The 12,788-nt window shown below is 40.1% G+C and overlaps 1 protein-coding gene across 3 annotated transcripts in view; it reads right to left on the bottom strand.

Annotated features, from left to right (window-relative positions):
• Positions 1 to 12,788, bottom strand: part of PFKFB1 (6-phosphofructo-2-kinase/fructose-2,6-biphosphatase 1) — a gene marked incomplete at both ends in the record, with an annotated part of 49,004 nt that overhangs the window by 25,983 nt on the left and 10,233 nt on the right. For 2 of the 3 annotated variants that reach the window (XM_080719192.1, XM_080719193.1), the window contains 5 exons: positions 43 to 99; positions 926 to 1,000; positions 2,330 to 2,396; positions 3,238 to 3,331; positions 5,902 to 6,027. In XM_080719192.1, the coding sequence (XP_080575318.1) occupies positions 43 to 99; positions 926 to 1,000; positions 2,330 to 2,396; positions 3,238 to 3,331; positions 5,902 to 6,027 (419 nt within the window). The remainder of the gene's footprint in view (positions 1 to 42; positions 100 to 925; positions 1,001 to 2,329; positions 2,397 to 3,237; positions 3,332 to 5,901; positions 6,028 to 12,788) is intronic. The other variant, XM_080719194.1, reaches the window with a different exon arrangement.

Genomic DNA, 12,788 nt, shown 5'->3' on the forward strand with positions numbered 1-12,788 from the left:
GATCAAAGCCTAAGGCAGACTAAAAAGGAAAGTATTTCTTACCTTGATGTTTTCTGCAATGACACCAGGGTCATTGCAAATAGACTCAATGAAGAAGACCTATAAAAGAAATAGAAAAGAGACTTCTGGGGCTGAAGATGTAGCTCAGTGATAGTGGGACTGACTAGTATGTGTGAAGCCCTGGGATCAATCCAAAGCCCTGAAGGGAGGGAGGGAGGGAGGGAGGGAAGGAGAGAGAGAGAGAGAGAGAGAGAGAGAGAGAGAGAGAGAGAGAGAGAGATCCAGCAAGCAGGAAATATTTTGTAGGAACCAAACATAGTTTGACCCCTTCTCAATGGCTCTTAGTCATCCCAGGGGCATCTCTGACATCATAATCTCATACAGTAGTGCTTTCAGGCTTCTGAGTTTTATGAGGCAGTCTAGATATAGGCTAAATAACTCCAGATAATTACTACTGCCACTGCCGCCTCCTCCTCTTCATCCTCCTCCTTCTGTCTACCTCTGAGCTACATCCTCAGTCTTATTTTATTTTGGAACAGGTTCTTGCTAAGTTGTTGACGGTCTCGCTAACTTTCTAAGGCTGTCCTTGATCCTCCCGTCTCAGCCTTCCAAGTACTGAAATTAGAAGCACTTACCAGCACATTTGGTTGGGTTTTAGTTCTTATGGATGCCTTTGTGCCATGGCTATGTCCACTTCATCATCATCATCACCACCCCCAGGTCCAGTGTGAGCCTCTCAGCAATCATCTTCCATTACCTAAATGACACTTCTCCTTTGCTGTTTCTGACTATATCGTGAAAAGCTAGGCAATCAAATTAATATGCTGAGCCTACGGTGGCTGATTTGGTTGTTCTGTGTACCCTAGTTTGCCTTTTTTGGTATTTGGGATGGATAATTAGGATAAACGTAGAACTATTACTGTACCTTGTAACCATGTTCTTTAGCAAACTGTAGAATCATTGACCGTCGTTCTCTGGTAGTGTTCGTAGCATCAAAAACCTAGATGAGTAATGACATCAGCTTACTTTGAATCCTTGATAGAACACTCAGTCTTTATCCATCCCTGTGCTAAGCGGAGGGCTGCTAGAAAAGACAGAACTTAAAACTTGTGTGTGTGTGTGTGTGTGTGTGTGTGTGTGTGTGTGTGTTACTAGGGATTGAACACACAGGGACATCTTACCTTTGAGCTACACCCTGACCCTATTTTATTTTATTTATTTTATTATTTTTTTGGTGGTGGTACTGGGGTTCCTGGAAACCCTTCTACCTCCGGGCTACACTCCCAGACCTACTTTTATATTTTTATTTGGAAACAGGGTCTCTTAAGCCAACGCGGCTGGCTTCGAACCTGCGCCATCCTCCTGTCTCCGCCTCCCAAGCGCAGGGATTACAAGCATGCGCCACCACGCACGGCCCCATTTTATTTTTTATTTTGAAAGAGGGTTCACTAATTTACTGAGGGCCTTACTAAGTTGCTGAGAGTCTAAGTTGCCATGGCTGGCCTCCAACCTGTGATTCTCCTGTCTCACCCTCCCAAGTACTGGGATTCCAGGTATGCACCACTATGCCTAGATGAAGAGGGTTTTTTGAAGGAAAGAAAAGAATTGGAGTATGGCGATTTCATAAGCACTCATTAAGCCCTTACTGTCTGCCCAGAACTATACCATATTCTATGAGTATTTAAGACCTGAGAAATATTGTGGGCTTTTTAGGGTTATTTTACAACTGAATCCTAGAAGAAGGACTTTCCTTGACCTAAGTCACTAACAAAGCAGAGCTAGAACTGGTTTCCTCAACTCTTAGGTGAGGCCTCTTCATTCCTTATCACCTTAGAAGTCCTCAAGAACAAGAAACAACTCTGTGCTCAGAATCTTAGATGAGACTATTTGCATACTTGGGGGTTTCTTTCTGTTTTAAATTTGCAGATCCTATCCCAAGGATCTATGAGATTAAATTGCCTAGGCATTTTGGGTAAACATCTAGAACTCCAAAATGTTTGTGCTGAAGATTTAAATTCTAGTTATAACACTGCCAAATTATTAGGGGAGGACCAAGTGGTGGTTATAAGTGGGAATTCTGGAACTGCATGATCTAGATTTCATTTCTGGCCCTGCCACATATGTGTTGTGCCACCCTGGGAAATTATTTAATCTTTCTGTAAGCCATTCATCCAGGCTTTCATAATAACAATACCAATCTCATAGAGGGAGTGTGAAATTATTAATATAAGCAAGTATTTAGAATAATGCATAACATAGAAATTGCTCAGTACATATTAGCTATTTTGGCTCCAGAAGATACTCAAAGAAAAAGTAGAAATTTATTTACCGCAACATGACCTTCTTCACAGCTGAGATACTTATGGACATCCTTCAGGGCTGCCAGGGCACACTGCCTGGAAGAGATTGAGAAAGAAATAGACAATCCCTATCCCTATGGTGGGTTCCTCTTTCTTTTTCCTGCATTATCTTCTGTACTATCTCTAATGTATCTTATGCTAAATTATTAATCTGTTGAACATTTATATAGCATGTATAGATGCCATGCAAAACACAGAGGGCTCACTCACACAGATGAAACTAGCTCTGTATGTATAGCTTAGGGACAGGTATATAGTGATATGACCAGGAAAAGCTAAATAATGACAGAAGACCTAATTTTAAGGGTTCCAATCTTTAAGCGAATGAATCTCAAGCTCAGCTGGCTTATGAACCCAGGCAGGGCCTAGGTGTGAAGTCTTTACAGTTACCCTTGGCATGAGTAATACTGTAAACAGAGGCAGGACAATGCCAATGTACTTATGCTTTCAACAAAAATCTCCTTAGTCATTGCTCATTGCCGAGTTCTACGATGAGAATGTGGATGAATAAATGAGACCCAGGCTCCATTCTGGAAGTGCTCAGAATCATGTAGGGGAGGGAGACCTTGAGGTTGAACTGATGAGGCTGAAGAGGCTAGAGTGGACCATGCTATTGAGATTCTCATCTCAAATCCTAGGCTAATAAGCTTCTCTCTCCTGTCAAAAGTAGGAGAATGTAAAAGGATCAGTAGCAGGGAATCATTAGGACCAGAAGCAGGCTTTTGGAAAGATAATGGAAAGATTTCCCCAACTACTCTTTGAGAGTGTAGATAGTCTCCTCTCTGGCCCAAGTAACTCTGTCCCATTCCTCCTTATCTAGAGAACACCCCCACTCAGCCAAAGGGTAGCATAAGTCCCTAAAATGTTGAATACTTACTTCCTGATATGTAGGGCTTCCATGTTGTCTGGGAGAAAGAATTCATAGTTCTTGTAGCTCACTGCCTCTCGTCGATACTGGCCTAAATTAAACACTGAAAGCAGGAAGCCCTAGTGAAGAGGTTGGGAAGATCCAGTGGCCAAAAAAATGTCCTTCCTTGGAGGGACCTCAGAGGTGGAAGAAGGCATAATTTATAGCTATAACATGTGCTTATTAAAGCTTCAAATCATGACTACCAGCACATTTTTTACCCTCACAAGAGCCCTAACATGTAGAGATTGCCACTCCCACTTTACAAATAAGAAAAGTGAAGTTCAAAGTTAGGAAGTAACTTTCACAGTTAATAAGTGGAAATCTGGGATTCAAAACCAGGTCTGTTTGCTCCAAATTATTCTACTTTATCATAAACTATCATCCTTTAAATGTCCTTGTTCCATTGGAAAAATGAATACAAAGAGATCCAGGGAGTAAAATCAATCACCAAGGATCAAAGAATAAGCTGATAACAGATCAAGTGGAAGCTTCTGGCTTTTAATCCAGTGCTATTTCATTGTTCTGTATCATGAAGTAGAACTTAGTTCTAAATCTCTAGGCTATACTTTTCCTCTTATTATGACAAAAAAAACAAGAGAGGAAAGCAGGGAAAGGAGGAATAAGGGGATATGCAGCCAAAGAGGTAATATTTCATTTATTCATCCATCCAACAAATTCTTTTTGATGCCTACTCTGTGGAATTAGATATGAATACTGGGTCTCACGGTATAACCAAATCTTCATGATGGGCCCTGAAGAAGATCACAGCCTGTCAGGTAGGATAGGGAGTAAATCAGTAAACAGAGAGCTCTTGTGGATTCTGTTAAGTGCTCAGACAATGACAATATGGAGTCATGCAAAATAGTGAAGGAGAAGGAAAGACAAAAGGGATGATATGAGATTTCTTAGAGAAAGCAGCATTTGGACAAGGCCTTTTAGGGTAGGTGACTTTTACAGTTGGGTATGGGGTGAGGGTGGGGAACTAAGCCATTCTGGGTAGAAGAACAGCTTAAGCAAAGGTATGGCATTGGTGGGGGGAGCAGAAATTTGGGGGATAATGCATCATCCTGGAATGGGCCAGTGGTGGGGGGTCCTGAATGAAAGATTAAAGAACCTGCGTTTAAAATGAAACTGTTATGTGAGATTATCATTTTTAATTTTGGATAAATTTCTATAAAACTCGATGTCAACCACTAAGCCAAGCATGGGAAGGAGGGATGGGGAGGAAATGGGGTGGGGATCGGGTGGGGGTTGACTGGCGATGTGTGCATGTAAGTCTACAAAAGTTTTTTTTTGTATCCCACTATGATGTATGAATACAGTGCACCAATAAAAAATTAAAAAATAAAGAACCTGCGTTTAAACTTATAAGGCAAGGGGACCATTGGAGGCTGCATGCATGTCATCCTTGGGCTTTGAAATACGACTCTGGAGGCCTTTGTGAGAACTGGATGGAATGGAGCAAGCAGCAAAAATGGGGGTCAGGGAAGAGACCCATGTGCCAGAGTATCATGTGCCCCTTTACTTAGCAAAGGTTCAGTTTCCCTGCATTAGGACTCCTTCTCACCTTCTCTTCTACCATTTTTTCCTCCTCCTGTAGGACTTAGTTCAAATATGCCCTAGCTGGGAAGTTCTGCTACCTTTCAGTTAGCAGTTTCCCATGTGAGCACCATCAGAACTCTGCTAGAAGATTCCTAGGTGATGTGAGGTATCCTTATGTACCCTAGTCAGGTTAAGAATTCTTCAAGGACAAGGCATAAGTTGCATCCATTTTTTTTTTCATTCCCAATTACCCAGTAGGGGTTTTGGCACATAGAAAACCATCAGGATTTTTTTTTTTTACTGGTGAATTAGGTAAAGAGAAAGTAAATGAAGGGAAAAATAAATTGAAAAAAGGGGAAACAGATTTTGGTGTAGCTTGGTAGTACAGTGTAAGCTTATCATGCACAAGGTCCTGGGTTCAAGCCCCAGAAGAGAGAGAGGGAGAGGGAGAGGGAGAGGGAGAGGGAGAGGGAGAGGGAGAGGGAGAGGGAGAGGGAGAGGAGAAGGAGAGGGAGAGAGAGAGAGAGAGAGAGAGAGAGAGAGAGAGAGAGAGAGAGAGAGAGAGAAGAGAAACAGAGGCAGAGAGAGAAGATAGAGGAAAAGGATGAACTGAGGGTAGACAGGATTTGGGGATGAGCAAAACAAAGAAATAGAAGAAACTGGAGAAAAGGAGAGGTCAGGAGGACAAGGCTAACATGCGATCTTTTTCTCTTCCCATCAGTAGAGTCAATGTAGTAGACCCAGCATAGTAAATTTCAGGTTTGGAATCAAACATATCCTGGTTCTGTCATAACCATGTGTCTTTAGACAAGGCATTTCACTCCTTAGCCTTAGTTTGTTCAATTATGAAATGGTGAAGAAATGAAAATTCTAATAAAAGTAGTAACAATAATGTGGCAATTATATTAATGGTAATAAAAACAACATGTTACTCAGAGGTGAGAGTAGACTTTCATCTGAATACTCTGTGGTCAGGCACTCAAAAAATGGTACATTTCTAAGAATATAGTGGTAGTGGTATAGTAGTAATAGTGGTAGTAATTCTAATACTGTAGTGGAGCTGTAGAACAAAGGGTTTCTGAGACATACCTTTAGTTGGTGTTCCTATCCAGTTGAGATACCGTGTGAGCTTCGTGGAGATGTAGGTCTTTCCTCGAGCTGGTAAGCCCACCATGATCACCATCGTGGGGGAATTGGTAAACTGCGGTATGGATGCTGGAAGACAAAAAGAGGCTCGGAAGTTTATTCAGACTTATATGATCTTCTGGCATCAGCTCAGAGGTTGGAAGGGTCATGTCTCCCACCATTACAAAAAATGCTAAAAGCTGCATATTAATGGTTTCTCCTGAACAAAAGAAAGTTGAGGTTGCAGTGCAAATAGCTAACCCCAAACTTATAGAAAAGGCATTTACAGGGAGCAACAGGACCCATACATTTGCTTAGTTGGTGTATATACTGCTGAACAACATAGAAATTCCCAACAACATAGAAATGCATAATATTCAGCTAAAAATAATTAATGAATTGCTTACGGCTAGTCTGAGAACATAAAGCATGTAGGGACTATAGACATAGGTGTTTTTTATGCTTTTGATAATTTTCTCCAGGAATTCCACCAGGTGCTAATAGGAAATATTGAGAAGAATCCTGAAAAATATATCCAGTAGTTCTAGCTTAGGTAGGGGACCAGAACAATAACCAAATTGCTGAAATTCTGCCCAGTCAATTTATTCTATGCTCCTTATGGGCAAAAGGCCTTAATATTCAGGGAAAGAGCCAATACTGGTGATACACACCTGTAATCTCAGTAATTGAGAGGCTGTTACAGGAGGATTACAGGTTTGAGGACAGCCTATGCAATTTTGCAAGACATTCAACAACTAGGCAAGAGTCTATTTTTTGGGTGTGGTACCAGGAATGGAATTGAGGGGCTTTCTACCTCTGGGCTACACTCCCAGACCTATTTTATATTTTATTTGGAAATAGGGTTTCACTAAGTTGCTGAAACCTCACTAAGTAGTTGAACCTGCTTTGAACCTGCTTGATCCTTCTGTCTCAGCCTCCCAAGTACAGGGATTGCAAATGTGTGTCATCATGCCCAGCTTAAACGAGACCTTATTTTTAAAAAAATAAATAAGAATTTAAAGGGGTTAGGAGTGTAGCATGAAGGTAGAATGTCTCTGGGTTCAATTCTTGGTACAAAAAAAAACTCAAGGAAAGACAATAAAAACTAGAGCCCGGGAACACTGGCAGCTGGCAGTGAAATGGCCAACACCACTGAAATTCAGTTCAGACCAATCTACCCTATCTCTCTGGGGAAGACGGCTTAATCTGAAGACAGGAGGGTGATAGAAGCTGAGGGCACTGGCAAAAAGTCCACAGTTGGAGGATAAAAATAGGGAATAAACCTAAACCAGAAAGGGAAGAAAACTGTACTAGGTCCACCATTACATTTGAAGGAAAGGCAGGAACACTTGAGATGGTCATACCTCCAACGCTCAGTGTAAGGCTGCCAAAGACTGAGAATCAGAGTAACAGGATATCCTGCTCTCCTATTCCTCACTACCACTCTAAAAGGCATCAGTAATAACAATAATGAGCTGGGCATGATGGTGCATATCTATAATCCCAGTACTTGGGAAGCAGAGATTGGAAGATCACAGGTTCGAGGCCAGCCTCAGCAATTTAGAGCTTTAGCAACTTAGTGAGTCCCTATTTCAAAATTAAAAAGAGGAAAGGTGGAGCTCAGAGGTAGAATAACTCTGTGTTCAACCCCCAGTACAAATAAATAAATAAATGAAGTAGTGAAATATAGCCATAAGATTTGCAAGAGATTGGAGGTCTCCAGGAAGTAGCAAAAAAGGGAAGAACTGAGGTCAGCAAAAACGTCCAAAAAGACAAGGCTGTCATCAGTACCAGTTATGATGCAAATGTTGCAATTATCAGACTGAAAATTTTAAGTAGCTATGACTAAGGTTTTATTGGAAAGATCAGAGAGCTAATTTCAGCCAGGGAATGGATAGTGTAAGAAAAATCAAATGTAAGTGCAAGAAAAACAAAAGTGAGGAAATGAGTAAAGAAAGGGAAAAAAAGTACAAAATGCCCACAAGCTGTTGAACAATATTCAGGAGTACAATATATACCTAAACCAGAAAGGGAAGAAAACTGTACTAGGTCCACCATTACATTTGAAGGAAAGGCAGGAATACTTGAGATGGTCATACCTCCAACACTCAGTGTAAGGCTGCCAAAGACTGAGAATCAGAATAACAGAATATCCTGCTCTCCTATTCCTCATTACCACTCTAAAAGGCATCAGTAATAACAATAATGAGCTGGGCATGATGGTGCATATCTATAATCCCAGTACTTGGGAAGCAGAGATTGGAAGATCTGTATTCTAAGTGTGCTTAGAATACAGAAAGGGGCCGGGTGTGTGGTGGCGCACGCCTGTAATCCCCGCACTTGGGAGGCGGAGACAGGAGGATTGCCCTGGTTCGAAGCCAGCCACACTGACTTAAGAGACCTTGTTTCCAAATAAAAAAAGTATAAAAATAGGTCTGGGAGTGTAGCCCGGAGGTAGAAGGGCTTCCAGGAACCCCAGTACCACTAAAAAACATACAGAAAGAGGAGACAGAATGAGGCAGAAGAAATACTGAAGACATAATGGACAAAAATGTACAAAATTAGTGATTGGCACCAAACCATAGATATAAGGAGCCAAGAGAACACCAAGCATGGTAAATTTCTAAAACCACACCCAGACATATCAAATTCAAATTGCAGAAAATCAGGACAAAAATAAAACCTGAAGGCAGTCAGAAAGGAGAGGGTAGGTGGGGTGGGGAATGCCTTACTTACAGAGAAACAACAAGAATTATATTAGACTTCTTGTCAGAAATCAGATGAGCAAAGACAGTGGAATAAAACTTTTTAGAATGTTGAAAAACGGTCAATCTGGAATTCTCAATGCTTCAACCATATCTTTTAGCCGGGTGTGGTGGCGCATGCTTGTAATCTCTGCTCTTGGGAGGCGGAGACAGAAGGATCGCGCAGGTTCGAAGCCAGCCTCGCTGGCTAAAGAGACCCTGTTTCCAAATAAAAAATAAAAAATAAAAAGTCTGGGAGTGTAGCCTGGAGGTAGAAGGGTTTCCAGGACCCCCCCCCAAAAAAAAACTCTTTCAAAATTGAAGGGAAATAGCCGGGTGTGGTGGCCCACGCTTGTAATCCCCACATTTGGGAGGCTGAGACAGGAGGATCACACAGGTTCGAAGCCAGCCTCAGCTACTTAGTGAGGCTTTCAGCAACTTAGTGAGACCCTGTTTCCAGATAAAATGTAAAAAAAAAGGTCTGGGAGTATAGCCTGGAGGTAGAAAGCCTCTGGGTTCCACTCACAGTACCACCAAAATTGAAGGGAAATAGCATAGTTTTGTTCTTTATGGCTAAGTGAGACTTCATTGTGTGCATATACCACATTTTCTTTAACCTATTCATCTATTGATGGAAACCTAAGTTTGTTTCATAATTTGGCTATTGAGAATTATGCTGGTATAGATGTGGATATACATGTATCACTATGGTATTCTGACTTTAATTTTTGAAATATACAGAGGAATGGTGGTATCTGGGTCACATGGTGGTTCTATTCCTCATCTTTTGGGAAACTTCCATACAGCTTTCCATAGTGTTTGTACTAATCTATCCTCCCACCACAGTGCATGAGTTCCTATTTCTCCACATCTTCGCCAGCATTTGTTATTGTTTGTAATCTTGAGAATTGCCATTCTTGCTAGAGCTTTATGGAGTTTCCATGTAGTTTTAGATTCACATCTCCCTGATGGATACAGGATGTTGAACATTTTTTCACATATTTGTTGGCCATTTGTATTTCTTCTCTTGTCATTACCAGGAAAATGGATGGGACTAGAGAGAATTGTATGCTAAGGGAGATCAACAGGTCTCAAACAGTCATAGGTAGAAGCTAGGGAGAAAATGGGAAACAAAAGGGATTTCAGATAAAAAGACCCGTAGAGCAGTGGAAGGGGGTTGGGAGAGGGAGTTGAGAAGGGGGAAAAGGAGGACTGAAGAAACAGCTCAAAGAATGCTATGTCCAAATATAAAGACACAATTGCCTATCTTGCTAGCATGTACCAGGAGGGAGAAGGGGAGCAGGAAAACACACTTAGTAATATGTGCATGTATATTTGTATCACTTTGAACCTCACTATAATGTATAATTACAATACACCAATAAAAGTATTAAAACAATTTTAAAGATGCAAAAAAGAAAGGAAACTAAATACTTTTTCAGAAAAATAAAAATAGAACATTTATTACCAGCATACTTGCCTTACAAGAAATGCTAAGGAAATTCTCTAGGTAGAATAAATATGACATAGGCCAGAAAACTGAGTTTACATATTTAAAAGAAGAGTGTTGGAAAATGAAGGCGAAACATAATCTTTTTGATATTCTTTTTTTTTTTTTCTTGCGGTACTAAGGATGGAATCCAGGGACATTCTACTTCCCAAATACACCCCCAGTCCTATTTTTTAGTCTTTTTATTTATTTTTTTTTACACATAAGAACAGAATTTTATTTAACAATCCAATTTTAAAGAAGAGAGGACAGAGACTAGAATAATAACATTTCTGATAACTCAAGAACGATTTTTCCCTCAATTTCTTCACTTCCAAGGGCAAAAACACTGAAGAAAATTTCTTATATTATAATGTAGGAAATAATAATGGGTACAATAATAAATTTTATTTTTTGAAACAGCGTCTCACTGATGTGCAAAGGGTCTCACCAAGTAGCTAAGGCTGTCCACAAACCGCAATCCTCAGGTCTCCGCCTCCCAAATGCTGGAATTACAAGCCTGTACCACCATGCCTGGCTTTTGATATTCGTAAATGTCTTAAAATATAACAGTTTAAAGTAATAATAGTAAAAATGTATTGTTTGATTATAGTATATGTGGAAATGAAATTAACTACAACAATGACAATAAGAATGAGAAGTAATTTAGAATATTTTGCTCTAAGTTACTTTCTTTTTTTTCCTCTAAGTTACTTTCAGCACATGAAGCAGTATACTGTTATATAAAGATAAACGCAAATTACCTAAAATGGCACACTGTAAATTAAGAGGAGCCACTAAAAAAGCTTAAAAAAAGATTTATAAGCCAGGCATGGTGGTGCATGCATGCAAGAAGATTGTGAGTTTATTGTCCACACTGAAAACATAGTAAGATCCCTTCTAATATATATATATATATATATATATATATATATATATATATATATATATATATATATATGCCAGGCGTGGTGGCGCACGCTTGTAATCCCAGCATTCAGGAGGCTGAGACCGGGGGATCACAGTTTGCAGACAGCCTCAGCTACTGAGTGAGGCCCTCTGCAACTCAGTGAGACCCGGTTTCAAAATAAAGAATAAAAAATAGGGCAGGGAGTGTAGCTCAGAGGTTGAATGCCCCTGGGTTCTATCCCCAGACCCACACACACACACAAAAACACAACTCTGTGGAATAAAATACTTTTTCTGTAGATTGTGTCAAGAGAACACAAGTAGACGTCATACAAGTTTTGACTCTCTTCTGCAATTTGGATAGTTTCTGAACAGGAGATAGAAAGAGGGAGCCTATGGAATGGGAAAAATATTGAAAACATGAAAGAGGAAAGAGTATACCTATGATTTGAGAGTGTTTTAATCCTAATTAGCATAACAGGGATTTAGAAGCTCAACTGGCCAGGAGACCTTTACCCACGTCCCAGACTGACCACTAGGTGGTGCACACACAGGACAACTTAAATAGCACTACTGCAAAAGCTTTGAAAATTGATCTAATGCTCTAGAAAATGTCAACCTTTTCCATAGGATGTAAACAAGATTTAGTATCTCCAAACAATACTTAAAAATTCCAAGGTATAAACTAAAAATCATGCTATGATTTGGATTTTTGTATGTGTGTGGTACTGGGGATGAAACCCAGGGACATTCTACTTCCGAGCTATACTCCAGACCTATTTTATTCTTTTTTATTTGGAAACAGTATCTCACTAAATTGTAGCGTGCCTCACTAAATAACCAAGACTGGCTTCAAATCTGTGTGATCCTCCTGTCTCAGTCTCTCAAGTACTGGGATTACAGGTGTGTGCCACCACACCAGCTGGATATGGTTTAATTACATTCCCCAAGGGTCCACTGTGATTGACGAGCTGGTCAAAAGGGCGGTATTGTTGAGAAGTCAGGCCTAGGTGGAGGTCATTAGGTCACTGGTGGGATGATGTACTTTATGTGAAACTGCTTAGTAATCCGCAAGAGACCCCTTGAGTTCCTGTTGGTGAATTACAATAAAAGAAGCAAGCCTGACCCTGCCCATCCTTTTTATTTTTCTGCTCCTGTTCAAGATACTGCCACTTGCTCTTCCTACATGTTCTCCCACCATGATGTGCTATTGTCTGCCACCCTCATCAGAGCCCAAACCAATTTCCCTCACTCACAGTTCATTCTTAGACTTTGAATCTCCCAAGCTGCAAGCCAAATAAACATTTTCTCTTCTAAATGGGCTGCCTCATGTATTTCCTGGTAGTACTGAAAAGCTAACTAATACAGTCAGCATGCAAAGAGCCATGAAAGTCCATGAATGATGAGATGAGACACTGGAATTATTTTAAGTTCTGTAGTATAAAAGTGCTCGAGTGAGCAATAACAAATGATACTGGAATGCATATTAAAAATAGAAAAACTCAGTAAAGAAATAAAAGATATAACTAGGTGTAGTATCTGTGGTGGAATTTATCTGTATGGCACTGTGAAAATAGATATCTGATTTTATGTAATTGTCAAAACCCACAGGAGTGAGTTTTATGTATTTCGTCTTTTAAAACAATTAACTAAAATATCTGAGGAACCCAGTATTGAATACAGTTTGTTATGAAATGATGTAACTGTAT

The sequence above is a fragment of the Muscardinus avellanarius genome (assembly GCF_963383645.1).
Source record: "Muscardinus avellanarius genome assembly, chromosome: X".
Lineage (NCBI taxonomy): Eukaryota > Metazoa > Chordata > Mammalia > Rodentia > Gliridae > Muscardinus > Muscardinus avellanarius.